The sequence below is a fragment of the Sciurus vulgaris genome, assembly GCF_902686455.1.
Source record: "Sciurus vulgaris genome assembly, chromosome: 5".
Taxonomy (NCBI): Eukaryota; Metazoa; Chordata; class Mammalia; order Rodentia; family Sciuridae; genus Sciurus; species Sciurus vulgaris.
In genome coordinates this window covers 173493183-173514462 of record NC_136465.1, presented here as the reverse complement: position 1 = coordinate 173514462, position 21280 = coordinate 173493183, and the positions used below count along the sequence as shown (strand labels likewise).

Below are 21280 nucleotides of genomic sequence, written 5' to 3'. Positions count from 1 at the left end.
TGTGGCTCAGTGGTGAAGTGCCCCTAGATTCAATCCATGGTTCCTAAATAAATAAAGTAAAATAAAAGTTGTAGCTCCTGGTGTGGTGCACTCCCGTAATCCTAGCTACTTGGGAGGCTGAGGCAGACAGATCACACTTTTGAGACCCACTGGGGCAACTTCACCAGACTCTGTCTCAATAAAATTTAAAAAACTCTGAGAATTTAGCTCAGAGATAGAGCACCTGCCTAGCATTTGAAAGGTCCTGAGTTCAAGGGGAAAAGAAAAAGAAAAAGTTGTGGCTCATTGTGTTTGTGGTACTGTAATAGCTAAAGCCTTTTTCAAACTTTTCAGGGAAGTGTGACTGCAATGACAGTGTTTTTTCCCTTGGACACAGCTAGACTTCGACTTCAGGGTGAGTGTTGATTATGTTCCTGTTCATTTGGCATTAGGAAGCAAACACATTTCTGTAGTAAATTCTTCATTGAGGTAAGGAGATTCCATTTCTGTAGAGATCCCACAGATGTCTGTTTTCACTGACTTTACTGGTCATCATTGTTGTTTCCTAATTAGCAGAAGGTCATATGTGGATGAGTCATAACCTTAGCCATTTCTAACCTGAGAGTACCTAAATGTACATAAATAATTTTGAATCATTATGGTTCTTTCTAATAAGTCGTATAACTTTTTTTTGTGATGCTGGGGATGGAACCCAGGGCCTCACACATGCTAGGCAAATGCTGTAACCCCCAGTAGCCATCTGACTTTTCAAAGGACACAAAATGGAGAGTCAGCTTAGAGTTTTTGAATAGGCAATAATTTTTTGTAATTCGAAAGGCAAGATAAATAAAAAGGTATATAGTGCAGGGAAAACTCACTCTTGTCTGCCTTCACCCTATTTCTTCACCATTATAGCCAACATTGATTTTGTGTTGTTTCTATGGAATCAGCAATGCTAGAAAAGATTTCTCAATTTGCAAGTTCTTCAGAATTTAAGAGGGAGCTAGGTATGGTAGTACCCACCTGTAGTCCCAGCTACAAGGGAGGCTGAGGCAAGAAAATGACTTGAGTCAGGAATTCAGAGGCCAGCCTGGGCAACACAGTGAGAACCCTGTCTTAAAAGAGTCTGTGGATGCCTGTGATCTAGCACCTGGAGACTAAGGCAGGAGGATTACAAATTTGAGTTCACCTTCAGCAATTTAGCAAGACCTGGTCTCAAAAAAATAAAAAAGGGCTGGGATTCTGGCTCAGTGGTAAAGCGCCTCTGGATTCAATCCCCAGTACCAAAAAATAAAAAAGAAAGAAAAGGAAAATAACAAAGAGCAAAACAAGGAATGCAAGGAATTTTCAGGATTTGGAGTCCATTGTAGCACAGCAGTGAATCTTGAGACTGAGTGGTAGTCATTCTTCCCTAGTTTCCTGAATAGCCCTGCAGATTTTCTTTATGGAGTACCAAGCAAATAATATATATTCCTAATTTTCTCCCTAACTTACACAAAATGCACACCTTACATACTGTTCTCTATCTTGCACTTTAAACTTAACAGTATGTTTTAGAGGTCTTTCAGATCTGCACTGAAGGAACCTCGTCATCCTTAGATCTGTAGAACATTCCACAGAGTAGATACACCATAGCCTGTTTGCCCTTCCCTTGCTGTGGGTACTTGGGTGCTCATTACAAATATGAATAGAATTGTTCATATGCCACTTTGTTTCTGTAAGTTTTATGGAATAAATTCCCAGGCATGGGATTGCTGGATCAAAGGATAAATGTGTTTGTAATATTGATAGTTACTGCCAGATTACCTTCATTGGGGGTTTACTAACTTGCCATTTCATGAGCCATACTGGTACCAACTTTAATTCTTAGGAAATTAGCTAATTACCACATTTTTATGTTCTCAATTTGTTTTTCAAGTGTGGACAGGAAGTTCGAAATCAATGAAGTGGTTTTTGTTTTCAGTGAGAATGCCAGGAAAAGCAGAGCTTTTTTCTTGAGTTTTTAAAATTTGTTTTATTTTGTTTTTAAGATTAGGAACAAAGTAGCACAAGGCCAAAACTTTGGAAACTTGAGTTTTAGGTTTGTTTGTTTTTTTTTTTTTTTTTAACTATTTTTTGATTCATCGATGGACACATACCTTTATTTTATTTATTTATTTTTATGTGGTGCTGAAGATTGAACCCAGTACCTCACACATGCTAGGCAAGTGCTCTACCACAGAGCCACAAACCCAGTCCTGGAAACTTTGAGTTTTAATTCTGACTTTGATTTTATGTTTATAGCCTCTTTTGTAAAAGGAAGATAATAATTCATTTCCTCTCTATTTTATAAGGTGTTAGGATAAAAATAAGAATATGTATACTACTTTTAAAAAGCAATAGCTCCATAAAATGTGAGAGTTAAATTTCTGCTCTACTTTATACTTTATGAATAACAGATGAAATCCAAGGAATGTACAGTTGGGGATTTAGCACATGGACACACAGAAGGATCTGAGGAAACCAGGGAATTCAAAGGATCAGATGAGAGATTACTCAAGTGAAATGACATTTTAGTGAAACTTGCTGACTCTGGAGATAACAATTCTCAAAATTTACCTATGTATTCTCTGGTCTTATAGTTGATGAGAAAAGAAAGTCCAAAACTACACATATGGTGCTCCTGGAAATCATTAAAGAAGAAGGCCTGTGAGTACCACCTCATTTTCACAACTTTGTTAAACAAAGCAAGTTGTCAGAAGATTGTGCCTTCAATACTCCATTCTTCATAAAAGGTTTTATGAATTTGTAATTGCCTGATTCATGTGTATGCTGCTTTCAGTTCCTTAAAGATCTGTAGTTATCCATTGATTCTTTTTTTTTTTTTTTTACCATTTTTGTTGTTTTTGATGTGGTGATGGGAATTGAACCCAAGGCCTCATGCATACGAGGCAAGCCCTTTACCACTGAGCCTTCTCCCCAGCGCACCCATTTGATTCTTGATCATGGAGTCTTCCAGGAAACCAGTGCTTTGTTTAATTATAGTTAACTAAAGATAATGATTGTTTAGTTCATTTCTATTAGACTCATTCAGGAAGATTGAACACTTACTTTTTAAGTTTTTATTTAGAAATAATTTCAAAATTTATAATAAGTTGGAAAACTAAAATTGATACAAAGAACACCAGTATATGCTTTACCCAGATTCAACTGTTAACCTTTTTTCCCATTGTTTTACCATTTGTGCTTACACTGTACCTTCCTCCCTCTTGGTTTTTTTTTTGTTTGTTTGTTTTTATTTTTATTTTTTGTAATTGTAGATGGACAGTATGCCTTTATTTTACTTGATTATTTTTATGCAGTGCTAAGGAGTGAACCCAGTGCCTAACACATGCTAGGCAAGCACTGTGCTACTGAGCTGCAGCCCCAGTCCTATGCATACACATACCACAAAAATTTTTTCAGAATAAGTTACAAACATCAAAGACTTTTAACCCTTATGACATTGACACTTTCAAAGAATACAGTTACCCCATACACACACACACAGAGCCAGGCATGGTGGTATATGCCCGGAATCCTCGTGATTTGGGAACCTGAGGAAGGAGGATTATAAATTAAAGGCCAGCTTCAGCAACTTACAAGACCCTCAGCAGCTTAGCAAGACTCTGTTTTAAAATAAAAACCTAAAAAAAGGACTTGGGGGGCAGGGTTCTCAGTGGTAAAACATCCCTGGGTTCAATCCCTAGTACCCAAAAAAAAAAAAAAAAAAAAAAAGGAAAAGAAAAGGAAAAATAGAATGTTTCTCATTTCAGGTTTACCTCATGTCTCCAATGATTAGATTGAGTTTATACACTCTTGGTCAGAATAATGAGCAAATAAGTGAACGGGTCCAGTGGCATGTACCTGTGGTTCCAGCTACTCCAGAGGCTGAGGCAGGATGCTGAGGTAGCAGGATTGCTTGAAGCCAGGAATTCAGGGCCAGCCCGACCAAAAAAGCAAAAATCTATTTTTTTAAAAATCAAACAAATGGGGGCTGGGTTTGTGGTTCAGTGGTAGAGCACTTGCCTAGCATGTGTGAGGCACTGAGTTCAATTCTCAGCACCACATAAAAGTAAATGAATAAAATAGAGGTCTATCAACATCTAAAAGAAATCAAACAAATGGAGTGTGTAGGGGATAGATTGTCTTTGTTAGGATATCACATCTAGAGTCATGTGATCCACCTGCTCCATTGGTTTTTCATTATTTATGATTTTTTATATTTGATTTAGGCATTGTATATTATTCATTTCCTCTCTCAAAACAACTACAAGCAGTTTTTAAGGAGATGCTTTAAAACATTGCAAATATCCTACTCTTTGCCAAAATTTCTACCCTAAATTTAAGTTAAATTGATGATTTTCTAACTCCAGCATTGCTTCCACATTTATTCATCTTGGCATTCAGATGTAACCTTCTTATTAATTAATTACTTTATTATTAGTAGGACCCATAAATTCCTAGTTTTTCAGTGGTTTACAATTGATTACTGTACTTTATTACTTTAGAGCTCAAATTATCCCCAATTTGACCAGTAGGAGCCCCTTCAGTCTGGTTCCTTTGTCCTTATGACATGCCCCCATCATTTGTGTACACTTATTTTCTGTAATTATTTAATTTTAAATGTTCTTGCTCATAATAAAATGTTAATGATGCTATGTCAATGAATAGCCATGTTGAAATTGTCTCTTAATTTTATATACTAATGTTACTAAAGGCAATTGAAGGAGGAAATCAGTAGCTCAATCATTGACTTGGTGGTATTTCTTTGGTATTTTTAATGCTAGAATTTCTTGCTTTGGACATCCTTCAGAATATAAAATATGTATGTGATTTGGAGTTCATTAGAATGTAAAGTGAATCTTGAGACTTTGAGTGATATTCAGCCTTTCCTAGGTCTTCTCTGGCAGTTTCTGATGACTTTTGGCCATGACCTTTTTTGTGTTTTTCCCCCAGTCTTGCACCATATCGAGGGTGGTTTCCAGTTATTTCCAGTCTCTGCTGCTCCAATTTTGTCTATTTCTACACTTTTAATAGTCTCAAAGCAGTCTGGGTCAAAGGTCAACATTCTACCACTGGAAAAGATCTGGTAGTTGGATTTGTTGCAGGTAATAAAGTTTTCTGGGTATAAAATGTTTTTGTATTTTAATATTTATCATGTGGTCCATAGTCAGTTTGCTGATGTTTTTTTTTAATGTGGTAGAAAACACATAGCATAAAATTTATTATCTTAACCATTTAATTTCATAGTGTTAAATATATTCATATTATTGTGAAACAGATCTCTAGAACTTTTTCATCTTACAGATCTGACTTCACATCCCATATCCCACCCTCTCCCCCAGCCCCCGGTAACCACCGTTCTACTTCTGTCTTTAAGAATTTGATTATTTTAGGTACCTCATGTAAGTGGACTCAATATAGTAATGCTCTTTTTATGACTGGTTTATTTAACTTAGTATAATGTCTTCAAGGTTCATCCATGTTATATCATGTGACACATATTTTCCTTTTTTTATAACTAGATACTAGCCCATTGGGTATATATATCACATTGTGTTTATCCATTTATGCACTGGTGGATGCTTGAGTTGCTTCCACCTCTTGCTATTGTTTATAGTGCTCCTATGAACATGGTGTGCAAATATCTCTTCTGGCTATATATCCAGAAATGGAATTGCTGAATTATGTGTAGTGCTATGTGTAACTTTGTGGGGAACCTTTATACTGTTTTCCACAGCAGCACTAATCTCATTGCCCTGAATTTATCCTCTTTCTCTCTCACCCTGCCTCCAATCCTAAGGAAATCCTTTTACTTTTCTTCATGTAGTATCCAAATGTAAATACAGTAGTCCTCCTAATACTTAGAAAATGTGTTCCAAGGTCCCCAGTGAATGCCTGCAACTGCAGACAGTACCCAGTTATGTATATACTATGTTTTTTCCTATACATACATATTTGTGATAAAGTTTAATTTGCAAATTAACCAGTTAACAATAACAACTAATAATAAAATATAGCAATTTTAATAATGTGTTATAATAAAAGTTATTTAAAACTTAATGAATTGTTTATTCTTGGCATTTTCAATTTACTATTTTCGGCCATAGTTGACCTCAGGTAGTGAAAACTGCAGAACATGAAACCAAGAATGGAATTGGGGGAGGACTACTGTACTTCACTACCATCTGAGTCCCAAACAACATTAAATCTTGCTGGATATCTTCAGATCCTGATCTGCTTCCTCCTTTGCCCGCTTCAGGCAGTATTAAGCACAGCAGCCAGTGTGGTCATATTAAAGTATGAGATCTTGTTGTTTCTTTGTTGAGAACCCTACAGTTGCTTTCCATCTCACTCAGAGTTAAAGCCAGTCCTTACCTTGTCCCATAAAGCACCTTATGATTATATGACCTGGCCCTCCTCTTCTTCCTTTCATCACTCTGCTACAGCTGTGTGTGCCTGTTGTTTCCTCTGCTGGTGACTGCACAGTTAACCCTTTCACCTCCTTTAATATTTTCCCTAAATGGTCACACTGCTTTATTAAAATGGTACTCTTTCTGTCTCTTAATACTCTGTCTTCACTCTTTGCTTAAATTTTGTCTTTAACCCTTCTAATATAGTATATATTTTGCTTATTTATCTTATTTATTATCTTTCTTACACAATATATTGTAAGCTTCATTAGGACAAAGATTTTCAATTTTTATTTATTGTTTTATCCTTAGCACTAGGCTTAGCACACTGGTTTCTGTAATTTTTATTTTTTAAATAGACATTTATACTGATTTATGGGGTACAGTTTTATAATTTGATACATGTATAGAATGTATGATAATCAAGTCAGGGTATTATCCTCAAATATTATCATTTCTATTGGGAACCTTCAAACTCTTATCCTTTAGTTATTTTAAAATATATAATGAATTATATAAACCTCAGTTACCCTACTGTGCTACAGAACTTTAGAATTAATTCCCATATCTAACTGTGTTTTGATACCTGTTTTCTATGTTCCCTCCCTCTTTCCCCTTCCTAACTTCTAGTGACTTCTGTGCTCTAGTTCTGTGTGATCCGTGCTTTTGGCTTCTTCAGAGTGAGAACATGCAGAAATTGTCTTTCTGTTTCTGGCTTATTTCACTTTATGTATGTCCTCCAGTTCTATCCATAGTACCACAAATGACAATATTTCATCTTTTTATGGGTAAATAAACATTAAATTGTGCGTGTATGTCAAATTGTCTTTATCTGTTCAACTGTCGATGCACATCTTGACTGATTTCATATCTTGATTATTGTAAATACTGGATTAAATATGGGTGTGCAGGTATCCCTTTAAGATAACAACTTCATTTATTTTGAATATATACCCAGTAGTGGGATTGCTGGATCATATGGTACTTCTGGGATTTTTTGTGTGATACTGGGGATTGAACCAATGGGTGCTTTACCACTGTACTACATCCACAGTCCTTTTAGTTTTTTATTTTGAGATAGAGTATCGGTAAGTTGCTGAGGCTGGCTTTGAACTTGTGGGCCTCTTGTCTTAGTCTCACAATTTGCTGGAATTATAGACATGTACCTCCACATTCTGCTATGTTCATTTTTTTGAGAAAACTCCATAGTGTGTTCCATAATGGCTGTACTGTTTTGCCTTCCTACCAGCAGTGTATGAGTTCCCCTTTCTCTACATCCTCACCAGCCTTTGTTATTTTTGGTCTTTTTTTTTTTTTTTTTTTTTTTTTTTTTATTTTTTTAAGTAAAATGTAAAAATTGTACATATTAATGGGGTAATGTGATGTTTCTGTCTTTTTGATAATAGCCATTTTAACAGATGAGATATGTCATTGTGGTTTTGATTTGCATTTCACTCATGATAAAGACACACTATATGTATTTGTGGAGCAGATTGTTAATATCAAGTGACTAATCCAGTCACTTGGCTATTGGATTAAATTGGTGGTTCCCAACTGAGACTAATTTTGACCCTCAGGGAACATACAGCAATATCTGAAGGCATTTTGAGTTGTCCCATTGGGGATGCCACTTGCATCTAGTTATAGAGACCAAGGATACTGCTAAACATCCTACTCGGTGACACATACACCCCCAAAGAATCATCTAGCCCAAAATGTCAATAGTATCACAGTGAAGAGCACCCGGATTAAAGAATTTTACAATACTTTGAATTCTGAGATTCTCTAATTAGAGGTCCTCTCTTGCGGTAGACAGTTCCTTGGAAATTACTTTTGTGAGTTTTAAACTTCTTTGCATAATGTATTTTTATATCTTAGTAACTACACATTCTTACAATAATTACAACAGCTTTTTATCTTCCTCCTGTGAGTCCTGTTGTCATACTATCACTGTAGAAATGAGTTTCATTATCTCCAAAGAGAACTAGGAACAGCATTATTGTTATTCAAATTATGCTTGAAACTTAGAAATGTATTACTATTCATTATATTTCCAAACCAAAAAAAAGCCCATAAGCTTCCCTGGAGAAGAATTTGGAAACAGAACCTTACAGATAACTTAAATGAAGAAGATAATTGCCATTTTTTTGAAATTGAAATTTTTAGCCACTAACTCTTTTTGAATGCCAATCTTATTATCATTATTGTGATAGTTCAAAATGCATTTCCTGCCTTCAGGCCTTAAAATGGACAAGTCAGATTTGTTCTTGTAGATTAAGTTATACTCTTTCCTGGGGAGTCAAATAGTTAGATTTGTGTCTTTGACTTTTGTTCAGTGGCCATTACACATTTTTCCCAGCACTGCATACTGAATCAGCATACTTTATTTTCATTTTCTCTCCCTAAGAAAGGAGTTGCACTACAGATAAAATTATTTGTTTATAAGATTTCAGAAGCTATGTTCTAATTATTCCTTATATAAGGATGAAGGAAAAGCTTCCTCTTTACCCTACAAAGATTCACTGAAATGAAGACAGTAGATTAACAGGAGAAAAGGCTTAGGGGAAATCTGAGGAGAGTGATGACCCAGTAACTCAATGAGCTTCAGATTCCTATATACATGTCTTCACAGGGGAGAAGGGTGTTTTGAGGGGTAGTAGTAAATATATGAGGGAGAATGAGTGAACTTAGAGACCAAACAGTGTTTTGTAAATGATTCTCTTTGGAAGGTGAGTGGGACAGGGAGATGAAGTCTGTCCAGGCGTGGTCACATGCCTGTTTTCCTTCCTGTAATAGTTCAGCTAATGAAACCTGAGGGAGAAGAGGAAAGGCAATCATTTTTCTTTTTGGTGGGTTTGCTCTTTAGGCAGATAAGGGCACAACAGAATCAAGCCTTTTCCAGCATCTGTTGGTCTCCAAGAGCCTCTGGTTTAAGATAATTTTTATACCAGGGTGCCCAATTTTAGAGTGATAGTTCCTGGACTCCTTCACCTGAATCAGTGAGTTGTTTTAGTGTACTCAGTTACTATTCTTTGTCTTCTTAAGTTTGGTTCTGGTTTTTTTTTGTTTTGTTTTTTTTTTTTTTGCGGTGCTGGGGATTGAACCCAGGGCCTCGTGCTTGACAGGTAAGCACTCTGCCAGCAGAGCTATCTCCCCAGCCCAGTTCTGTTTTCTTGAAAATGATTTAACTAAAAACGAAAATAGAATCATAGACACTCAAATTAGAAGAAAAATAACCTATTTCCCTTAGGTAAGTGAAGTTCTTTTTGGTATTCCCTTTGGGAGCAGCTGGCTAGAACTGGCAAGAGTTTTTACAGGGGCTCACAAATAAGCAGACAGTTTTCTTTATCCTGCAGCATGTCATGCAATATTAAGAACTAGAATTAGTAGTCATAAATAGTTCATGGCATGTTTCTCCTCTGTGGAATGCTGTCATTTGCTTGATTATGTAAGTTGCAAGTTTTACCAAAATTTTGGATTCTCGAGTATTTTGAATATCTTCCCAGAATTTATAAAATTGTAGTGGTTAAAAAGCATCTCTCCATCTGTTTTGATTTAGAGGATGAAAAGAGTACTTGAACTTCTCAGACAAAAAGCTTTGAAATAGAAAATGTTTTCGTAGGGACTTTATATTCTCTCATTTAAATAATGCAGTGCACTTTGTGCTTGAGGTTTTCCTTAGAGTCCTTTCAGTCTTGCAGCTGTGTTAATGATGGGGACATGAAAGCAGAATTTTAAAACTAGTTAAATCTTAATCTTGACCATATTGCTTCTTAAGTGTTTTAAGTGTACCTATCTCTTGAATAGAGCAGGAAGGAGATTTTGAATTCTAAAGAATTTGTTTAATATTCATCGTATTTCATTTGTTTTGAAAGGTATATATGTTGTTCGTTTCTATAGTATTCATTATGAGCTCTAGTTGTGACCTCTTCTGTCTTCCTTCTCTCTCTCTCTCTCTCTTTTTCCAGTGCTGGGGATTGAACCCAGGGCCTTGCATTTTCGGCAAGCATTTTGCCCCTGAGCAATATCCCTAGCCCTTACCTTTAATTAAAAAGAAAGAAAGTGCAGTAGACTGCTCAGTAGCACTTTCTAGCCTAGTTTATCTCTGTCAAGTGATGTATATGTTGCATTGAATAAGAATCTATTCTGAACTCCAGGCACATAGGCATGTATTGATACCCTTCCATCTTGGCCTCTGGGACATTGGTACTCTTTTCAAACGAGACTAGAAAGAATCTTTTTTGGTAAGGTTTTTTTTCAGATTATGATCAATGCTCAAAGTGACAACATATGAATATATTGTCATAACTAACGTATTGATGTTATATGAATCTAAAAAGAAATAATAAGTATGACTCATAAAATTATTTGTTAATGTCTTTTGGAAATACGTTCTCTTCATGCTCCTAAGAGATAGGCAGAAAAATGGCTTACTTTTGCAACCGTCTGCAAAAATATTAAATTTGAATCTCTTGGCTGTTTCACCAGATTTATCCTTGTCTAAATTGTTTTCTTCACAGTATGTTTATAGATCCTTAAATCAAAACATTCCTTCTCCAATTGTGTTTTAATGACTTTTAGTAAAAGAAGCTTTCTCTTTCTTAGGATTGTGCTTCTTAGTTCTTTAGAGTTTGACTAGAACCATATAATTTCATATGTATGTGTTTGCAGAGTTTGTTCCTTGGTTAACATATTTATAAAATATATACTGTGTATCAGATACTTTGTTACAATTCTGTATGGTATTTTTCTTTAATCATTTCAGGACTGATGAGGAACATTTTAATATCTCAAGATGGTGTTAAGTTGGGACCATGTGTTTTCAAAAAAGAAGCACCTGGCTCATTGTATTGTTCTACTCTGAGGCAGCCTTGGGGTTCCAAGGTCCATCTTTATGCTTGTAAGGATCATGATGCTTGTGAAACTGTTTCAGGTGTTTTGTGACACTTCATAACTGCCGCTTGCCTGCCTATCCTAATTCTCTAAGGGATGAGGAACTCTACTGTGAGCTTCTAGTCCCTGCTGAAGTACTTTGAGAAGTCACCACTTTCTCCTACCTGTAATTATTGTACCACATCCATATTCACTCAAAACCATGTAAGCTATTTATATGAGAGTTGTCAGTTGTTTTCTCAGATACTGTCATGGACTGAGCATGTAATCAATAAGCCACTTCCCCTTCTCTTAAGCTGTTATTTAGAAATTTTATTTAAAACTAGATCAAAATAAGTACCTTGTTATTGGTTTTGTTTTCCTTTTTTGTGGTGCTAGGGATTGAACCCAGGGCCTTGCTGATGCTAGGTAAGTGTTCTACCACAGAGCTATATGTTCAGCCCCAAAGTGCTACTTCAGTATTATAAAAATGGAAAATTATTGCTCTTGTACAAGTAAGGAAACTCACTACTCTCTTCATGTGAAAAGGTGCTGCCGCCAGCCATTTTGCTACCAGCAAGGCTTCCAGATTGCTTCTAATAGTAGTGGCATGTGTTATACTGTGGCACAAAGACTCCTTACCTGACATCAGAGGCAGTATATAAATGGAATAATGGTATGTAGCTTTAAGATAGCAAAGCTTAACGTGTTACTTTCCATTTTTCTCGGCCTCTTTGCTTTTAAGGAGTGGTGAACGTGTTACTAACTACTCCACTCTGGGTGGTAAACACCAGACTGAAGCTTCAAGGGGCAAAATTTCGGAATGAAGACATTGTACCAACCAACTATAAAGGCATTATTGGTAAGTGTCCCTTAACTGTGTTCCTCTTAAAAGGTTTGTCTCTCTTTGTGTCTGTAATCTGTTGCCACAATGAAGCTATATAACAGACAATCTCAAGTCCCAGCCATTACCAGTAAGTTTTTGTTAGCTCATGTGTGTGAGAGTTGATAGGAATTTGACTCATGTAGGCAGACCCCAGATGAGAATCTCAGCTTCACATGTTTCCTCTCTTCTGGGGCCTGTCTTGAGCAAATTCTTCTCATGGCAATGGCAAAAATGCAAGAGGACAAACCCAGTGGTACAAGCATATTTCAAGCCCCTATTTGCCTCTTACCTGCTTACATTCTAATGGCCAAAAAATAAATGGGCAAGCCCAAGACACAGGGTAGACTTCTCTAATGAATGGGAGGAAGTTTAAAAACAAATAAAAAATACAAAACAACCCAGGGCTTCATGCATGCTAGGCAGGCACTCTACCATTGAGCTGCACTCCTAAACCCAGTAAACTTTTTTTTCTAGTGTCTTTGAATAAAGATACTAGATTGGTTTCTGATGTCTTTGATCTTCTGTTTTTTAATAGTACCACATTTTCAGGTTCTCCTTTCTCATGCATCTATCTTTATATCAAGATCAGTAGTGGTGGCGGTGGCGGTGGTGATGGTAGTAGTGAGGCACGTTGTCCTTTTCTTCTTTTCCCCCTCCTCCCCTTCCTCCCTCTGTTCCTCTTTTTCCTTCTCCTCCCCCCTTTTTCTTTTTATTTGTTTGTTTATTGTTGGGGGCTGTGCCATGTTGGCGGCACCGATTGCATTGGCAGCGAGGAGGTTAATTGACATAAGCACACCCAGGTGATTTTATCGTCCACGCACACAATGTATACGCATGTGTTCTCGAGCACTAATTGCCTGCTCGGCGTCTTGCCTAATCTTTGCGTAAGAGGCGTGGCCCTGCTCTCCGCCTCCTGGAGGTGATATAAGCATAGGCAGAGCGAGACAGAGACACAGCAGCCATTAGCAGAAAAGCAGAAGAAGACTCACGCAAGGAAGCAGCTAAACACACACAGCAGCCGGAAGAAAGAACACAGCAGCTAGTAGGCATGAACAGCAGCCATTAGCAGAAAAGCAGTAGAAGAAGACAGACGTGTGGCAGCAGCGAGTAGGGGCAGCGGTGGTAGGCAGATCGCAGAGCAGAGAACTGAGACGCATCACTAGGGCACCTTGGGTGGACGTACCCTTAGTTCACAGGATGCAGGACTTTAAGGTGTAGCAAGTCTCTTCCTCTAAGCAAAGCCTGTCTTTCTCTCAAAGTTTCTCTCTCTTAAGCAAAGTCTCTCTCTCTCTCTCCTCTCAAAGCAAGTAAGCCTCATTTCCTGTATCCTCTGTGAACAAACAAGAAAGCAGTGCACTAAAGAGAAAGATAGAAGTAGCTCAGTTTCCACTCCACCACCCATAAGACCCGTGCAAGTTGTTGCTGCAGGCGGTGACAAATATCCATGGATTTTGGAACCGCAAAGAGCCAGCAACAGTTTATTTGTTTGTTTTGTTGGTATTAAGGATTGAACTCAGGAGTGCTTTACCACTGAGCTTTTATTTTTTGAGACAAGGTCTCTCTAAGTTGCCCAGCCTGTCCTTGAACTTGGGATCCTCCTGTGTCGGCATCCCAAGTTGCTGGGATTATATAGGCATGCACTTGACAAAACAGAAGTTTTCTTATAAGGCAAATCTTTTGTCTTATTTTTTTAAATATTGGAACAATTTTAAAACATAGATTGTCAGTTTGCAAATCTGTATAATACTAAGTTCTTGGTGTTGGCAAAAATTTGACTTCTAACCCTAAATTTCAGGAAAAGTTACCTGTGACTGAGGTTGGTCACTCAACAACTTGGTGACTCTATCTGATTATTATCAAAAAGTAATTAACCAGTGAACTTGCAAGTAAAATGACATTGTAAGAAGGAACTCTTCATAGAACCGTATGGTTTGTGTTCTGAGTACATTTGAACCTTTAGTTAAGCATTGTCATCATGATTTTCAAAATCCTGATCTCTTGTCTAGACGCTTTTCATCAAATTGTTCGAGATGAAGGAATCTTGGCTTTATGGAATGGCACGTTTCCCTCTTTGCTGTTGGTCTTCAATCCTGCCATCCAATTCATGTTTTATGAAGGTTTAAAACGGCAGCTTTTAAAAAAACGGATGAAGGTAATCCATGATTTTGAAAGCAGCCAAATAACCCCTCACATCCTCTCATTGTTTGTATTGATGTGATTTGTTCTTACTTTCCAGCTTTCTTCCTTGGATGTGTTCATCATTGGTGCAATAGCCAAAGCGATCGCCACCACAGTCACCTATCCCATGCAGACAGTACAGTCAATCCTGAGGGTGAGTTCTGGGGTTTTCCCTGCTTGAGTCAAACAGTGTCCTAAAACACACGGCCTCTTTAATTAAAGCATTGCTAATAAAGCAATAATGAAGTCAGTTGTTGTGCCAGAGTATTCCCCATCCATTTTTCCATTTATTTGATATTCTGCTAATCAGACAAACTGCCATTTGGCTTCTTGTTTGGTTTAGAATGAAGTTTATGTTTATAATTTTTAAGAAAACAAAGCACCTCAGAAAATCCATATGTGGGAAAAGATTCTTCAGGGGCCTCAGGAAAGTTTGCTTCCTTCTCATTCAAGTTGATTTGCCTGGTACTCTACAGATTATTCTTTATAAAATCAGAGGTCAATTCCTTTAATTCTTTCAGGAGGAATTGATGATTTGGTTTTCAGAAGCACTTTCACTTTGTTTTTTTCTTACATTCAGTTATTTATACATTCAAATGTTTATTAAGCACTCACTTTGTGTGAAGAGTTGGGTATACAGTGGTTACTAAAGTGGTAATAATTTCTGCCCTTGAAGAGCTAGTGGAAGAGAGAATGAATAAACAAGTGGAAGAAGCAGACAGTTACAAATTTCTTTAAAACAGTTATTGAGGAAGCAAAGGGCATGTGTGACTTGGTGGAGCAGGCATGTCAAGGATCATCTTGGGTAGCTCGAATGGAGATGGACTTCACCAAGGAGGTATATTTTTATTTAAATCAAGATGAATGGAAAGATGAAGACCCAGCCATGCAAGGACAAAGGAAAATACATTCTAGGAATAGGGAATGTAATGTGCCCTTAGCTTGGTGCATTTTAGGAACTGAAAGGAGGCTTTCATGACTGGAGAGTGATTGGCTCAGAGTGAGATTAGAAAAGTAGCAAGGAAACTGGAGACGAAGTGTAAGGAAAAGAATGTTATTCTCAGCACAGTGGGTTAAACTGGGTGTTAATGTGATCTGATGTTCGGTCCCTGAGGACTGCTTTGACTATCATGTAGGGAATTGAGAAGCTGGGGAGGTGGTTAGGTGCAAGACCATTTCAGTAATCCAGGTGAGAGAGAATGGTGGCCCAGTCAGGTAGCAGCAGTAGAGATGAGAGATTGTGTTACAGGGCTGGGGCCTTCCATGAAACTGAGGCAGCACAAAGATGCACCTTCAAACCCCAGGTCAGAAAGATTTCAGATGTGTTGCCCAGAGTAATAGGCTTGAGTTTATTAAAGGGATAGGAAAAAGAAAAGGGGAACATGCTCAAGGGAGAGAGTGGGTCTTCTCAAGAGAGGAATGGGCCTCCTTTCCTACCTTCCAGTTTTATTGGTAGTCCCAGGAAAGTTCCCAGAGAGTTCTGCTGAGGTCTACCTCTTGACTTTTGACAGACAGCTGGATGACATCAACTTTCAAATCCCCACTGCCATGACAACTCTAGGTCACTTTGGCCCATGCTGCCTGGCTCTAATTAGAACCTGTTCTTACAGATTTTATGGTTAGGAAGAATTATCCTTATCTCCCTGAGTTCTGGGATCTGATCTGTGTAAGGATCACAAGCCCCCCTCCCCTTTCTGGGTAACTTGTGTTCTTATTAACATTTTGGGGCCTGCACTTCTCCTGCAGATAATAGGTAGTTCACTGAGGAATGTAACATGTCCTGTAGACAAGTCAGGCAGGGCTACAGGTAAATAAACTGCTTTTTAAAAGTGAAAGCATGTGGGGGTAAGCACAGTGGGCCCAATATATTCCCTTGTCCTCAGGTTCCCACCACTCATGTCTGTCTGTCCCCTACTAATAGGATGCAAACAGATTCAAGGACTCTGTGGCGCTAAAGCCATAGTTCAGTGGTAGAGTGTTTGCATAAGACCCTGGGTTCAGTTCCCATTACTATAAAAAAAAAAATCTGTTTTGAAGAGAACACTCAAAGGACTTATTGCTAGATAAAACCAGAGTGGTAGAGAGTATTTCAGTTAAAAATATTACATTCAGGGGCTGGGGATATAGCTCAGTTGGTAGAGTGCTTGCCTTGCATGCACAAGGTCCTAGGTTCAATCACTGCCACCACAAAAAAAAAAAAAAAAAAAAAAAAATTACATTCTGTTAAAAGTATTTTTGCTAATGATGATTTCAGAATTGGTACTTAATAGAAAAGAATTTAGTGGCATTCATATAAATATATTTTAACATTTTTATAACATAACAATGTGAAGAGTATAGACTTGCAGAGGTTCTAGTTGGTTAATGTTTATCAGAACTTCTTAAAGAACTGGGGGTTAGCAAACCATACCATTAATATCTAAATCATCATCTTGGACATGTTTTGTGGTTTTTTCCTCTTTGAAGGTAGAATCTTCCCCATAATTCTCTAAAAATGAAAACTCTTGGGACTGGGGCATCTGGGTTAGTAGTGCATATTTAGCATGCATGAGGCTCTGGGTTCTATTCCTAGCACCAAAAACAAAAAATAATTTATGCTTGCTTTATTGAAAAATATTCCTTTTTATTTATTTCATTAAAACATTTTACTCATTAAATTGAAAAATAAAGGACTGATGAAATCTCTGATACAGATTGGATATATTTATTATTGTACATAAGACATTACTCCAGCACAGCTTCCTTTCCAGGTTGAAGTTTAGATAAATGAAGCAGTAATAAACAGTAATTATTTATTTTTGTTTTTCCTTCTTCAGTTTGGTCGTCACAGACTAAACCCAGAAAACAGAACCCTGGGGAGTCTACGGAATGTTCTCTATCTTCTTCACCAACGAGTCAAGTGAGCTTTGTAGATGCTTCACATTCTGTCTCTCCTTTCAGCAGCCATTTCTGCCAGGAAGTAGTTGGATACTTCTGCTGTGGCAGTGGCAGCCTCAAACATTGTGTACTATACTCAGACATTTCTCAGTTTTAGGAGCTTAGTGTAATTTGACAGCATTTTGGGAGTTACAAATATACAGAACTCCTTTAGAAAAGGAGCTCTCCAGGATTGAAGATGAAGCTTAGTGGTATAGTATGTTCTCAGCATGCATGATATACCATGATTTATTTACCAATACACTTATTGATGGATATTTAAGTTATTTCAATCTCTAGCAGGAAAAAAAAGAAAGATAGAAAGAAAAGGAGCCCTGTAATCTAACCTAGAACTCATTCTGCCTGATTGCTGCTCCCATCAGTGGATGTCCCATGACCTCCCTTAGGAATATTGCTCTGCTTACAGAGCATTGGCAGTCCTGTGAAAAAGAGGGGGTGGAGGAAAGAGTAATGACTATTGTGAAGGTGATGATGCTAAGAGTAGCTAATATTTTGAAGTGTTTGCTCCATGGCAGACATTGAACTAGATGTTATAACATGGATAATCTCACCTAATCCTAACAATAACTCTGTAAGGTAGGAACTATAGTCATTTCTGTTTCCTTTGAAGAAATCAACACTTAAGGAATTCAAATCAGGGACTTTTTGAAGCAAAAGCTGCTCTAACTTTATTTTTGTTCCTAGATTTAAGATACTTTGAAAATAAATTCATTATAAAAATAGACTATGCATGGCATAAACAATAAAATCAAAGACAAAGAATTGATATAAAGTGAAAAATAAATACCATACCAAGTGTGGAGAAGCATGTGAAGCAAGCAGAACTTTCCTGTTATTGGTGGGAATGTAGAATAGTCCACCTGCCTTGGAAAATATTTTGGCATTTTCTTTTAAAAGCTAAGCATACCTACCATAGGACCCAGCCATTCCATTCCAAGGTACTTACCCAAGAGCAGTGAAAGCATATGTGCATGTCTGCTTGTACACAAATAAAGACTAACACACAAAGGTTAACAGCTTTATTTGTAAGAGTAAAAAACTGAAAACAGCCCAAATGTCTGTCACTGTTTTTACATCTTTTATCTTACTTGGTTCTCACTCAACCTTGTACATGTGGAAGGTGATTATATTCCTGTTTTACAGATGAGAAAACAAATTTAGAGAAAGAAAGTAACTTGTCCAACACCAAACAGATACAGAGCCAGATGTTCAAACTCAGAAGCTTAGTAAGCACTCGGAATAATTGAATGAATGAAGAGCTTTCATTTTGTGCATTAGAATGTTCTGCACTGATGAAAGTACCCGTACTATCCAGTAGACTTACCAATGGCTGCGTGTAGCTAATGAGTGTGTAAAACAGTCCCACTACAGCTGAGATACTAAATTTTTAATTTTTAAAAAATTTTACGTGCCACATATGGCTAGTGGTTACTATAATAGATAATATACTGTGCTGTGCCTGGCCTTTCTAAACTTTTGTGTGCTGTGGTTATGACTCAGTGGTAAAGCACTTGCCTCACACATATGAGGCACTGGGTTTGATCCTCAGCACCACATAAAAATAAATAAAAGGTATTGTGTCCATCTACAACTAAGAAAAAAAAAAAAAAAAAGAATCCCCAGAAGTGCTTGTTAAAATGCAGATCCATGCCTCTCTCCAGGGTGGGAATTGATTATCTGTGTACTAAATAAACACTTCCTTTTTTGACATGGTGGACCTCACCTTGAGAGGCATGGAAATGAAATTTCTTGGGTTTCTTGGGTTAACATAATTCAAGTTAGTCAGTGAACTAGGAATTCATGGGCCAGGTCTGTTTCTACACAGCAAATAAATAAAGTAATAGGTTCTGAATGGAGTACTTGATTGATTTTAATCTCTTGATATGCATTTTATATACAGCCCTGGAGTTACTGATGAACTAGCATATGACTTTTATTCTCTCTCAACAAATTGCTCTGGAGAGGTCATTTGCTCTGATTTCCTGGTTCTGGCATTTTTCTCTGAGTGATTCTTAAGGGCTGGTCCCCAGGCTGATATCATCTTCCTCATCACCTGGGAGCTTTTTAGAAATGCAATCTCTGGAGTCCCATCCCAAACTTAATGAATCAGAAACTCTGAGAATGGACACAACATTCTTGATTTAACAAGCCCTTCAGGTGATTCAGATGCTTACTAAATTTGAGAACCACTGAACTAAAGGATGAAATGTATGGGAAGAACCAGTTTTTGTTTTCTCTTTCTCTAGTTCTATGGATGCTAAAATGATCTAAGCCAATTGGCAGCTTTCCTACCACTCAGGACTCTAAAGTTGAAATAACAGAGTTGGGAGATTGTTAAATTTAAGTTTTTAGGTCTCAGATTTTGGCACTAAGATGGTTTTAGTAGATTTCAGGATCTCTGTCCTTTTAGTGGAATAGCGCCAGCATTCCACTAATGAATGATAACTCTAAAGACCAAGTATTGATAGCTCATGAATACTCAACTTTATCAGTCTCCAAATGCTTTTAAAGCCAAGAAGTACTTTTACAACAGAAGTCTGGGGTTAAAAATCTAAAGACTCCATTGCTTGTTTTGATCCTAAGGGAAAAAAACCTTTCAAAGTAGCTATCGGGATAGCTTGTTTCTCTGATGCAGGAGTTGACTTTAACAGATAAAACCTGTTTGTTCCAACCTCTTTCCTTTTAGGCGCTTTGGAATAATGGGACTCTACAAAGGCCTTGAAGCCAAACTGCTACAGACTGTCCTCACGGCTGCTCTCATGTTCCTTGTTTATGAGAAACTGACAGCTGCTACCTTCACCATTATGGGGCTGAAGAGTGCTCGCAAGCACTGAGACACTGCGCACAGGAAAGTGCAAAGATGTTCTCGATGGGGGATTCCTTCCAAATGTCAAGAAGTGATTCTCCTTTCTCTCTGTCATCTGCAACTACAAAGGTTTTTCATTGGCTGGAAAAACAGCAGAGGGTACCCAAGGAGTGTAGCCAGCTGGACCTGTTGCCAACTTGATTTTTCCAATGACTGGTTGGATTTGGGGGTGGAAGTTGGACTAATATGAAAAGAAAACATTGAAAACCTAAAAACAAAAGTTGGGGTGTTTGTTGAGTTACTTAAGGGAAAAGGACTGTTACTCTCATGTGTAATTTTTCCCATCCAAAGTTAAATATACCAGATGTTGTCTTTTTCTGAACTCTCTCCCAGGTTCTAAGACAAATTCAATGACATGTAATTTTCCTCGGATGCTTTTGTATGTCTTAATCCTGGTTTTTCCTTACCACACATATTATGACTGTGCCAGGGGTGTGACTTTATTTTGGTTGGGCTTTTTTTCTCCTGCTTAAGGAGAGTTATGTGAGCTATTTATTTTGTGGGGAAATGAATATTATTAATCCCAAATGATTCTCTTACAGACTATTTGTAAACATCACTTATTAATTCGTGTTTGAGATAATTTTTAAAATATTTATTTTCAGTCAACTCTTTCATTGAGGTTTTATGTCCATTCCTATAAGCCCCAGTCAGTCAAGCCCTAATAAACTGTCAGCACAAAAGATGTTCTTGGCATTTGCTCTTTATTAAGGTGTTACATTGGTTGTGCAACCTGTAGTAAAAATCACAAAAAGGGAGGGGAGCAAATACCTTGTGTAGTCTCTAGAATATTCTCTCCCTTTATAGACTCTGGGTGAAGTCTGTATATTTTGAGAAACATCCAATCGAGGTTATTTTTATTTGGAAAAATCCCTTAGAGACTTCCTGTTCAAACTGTGGTCCATCAAACAGGAGCATTGACTCCAGCTGAGAGATTGTTGGAATTACAGCCCAGCCTTCTGAACTGCTTTCTGCAGTTTAACAAGTTCCTCAGTGATCCCAATTTACATTAAAGTTCCAGAAACCTTAGTGCCCCGGTCCAGCAGAAGATGGGATTGGTTTCAATTATAGAAACCAAGATAAAGATTTTTCTCAAAGAAAGCTAGACTGATATATGAAGACAACTCT

The 21280-nt window shown here is 37.4% G+C and overlaps 1 protein-coding gene across 4 annotated transcripts in view; it reads left to right on the top strand.

Moving 5' to 3' along the window:
- Nucleotides 1-20837, top strand: part of SLC25A17 (solute carrier family 25 member 17) — a 44695-nt gene extending 23858 nt beyond the window's left edge. For 3 of the 4 annotated variants that reach the window (XM_079140797.1, XM_079140798.1, XM_079140796.1), the window contains 8 exons: nucleotides 334-394; nucleotides 2601-2667; nucleotides 4957-5108; nucleotides 12031-12147; nucleotides 14178-14323; nucleotides 14408-14503; nucleotides 17166-17248; nucleotides 19973-20837. In XM_079140797.1, the coding sequence (XP_078996923.1) occupies nucleotides 334-394; nucleotides 2601-2667; nucleotides 4957-5108; nucleotides 12031-12147; nucleotides 14178-14323; nucleotides 14408-14503; nucleotides 17166-17248; nucleotides 19973-20120 (870 nt within the window). In that variant the 3' untranslated portion in view covers nucleotides 20121-20837. The remainder of the gene's footprint in view (nucleotides 1-333; nucleotides 395-2600; nucleotides 2668-4956; nucleotides 5109-12030; nucleotides 12148-14177; nucleotides 14324-14407; nucleotides 14504-17165; nucleotides 17249-19972) is intronic. The other variant, XM_079140799.1, reaches the window with a different exon arrangement.
- The last annotated feature ends 443 nt before the right edge of the window (nucleotides 20838-21280 follow it).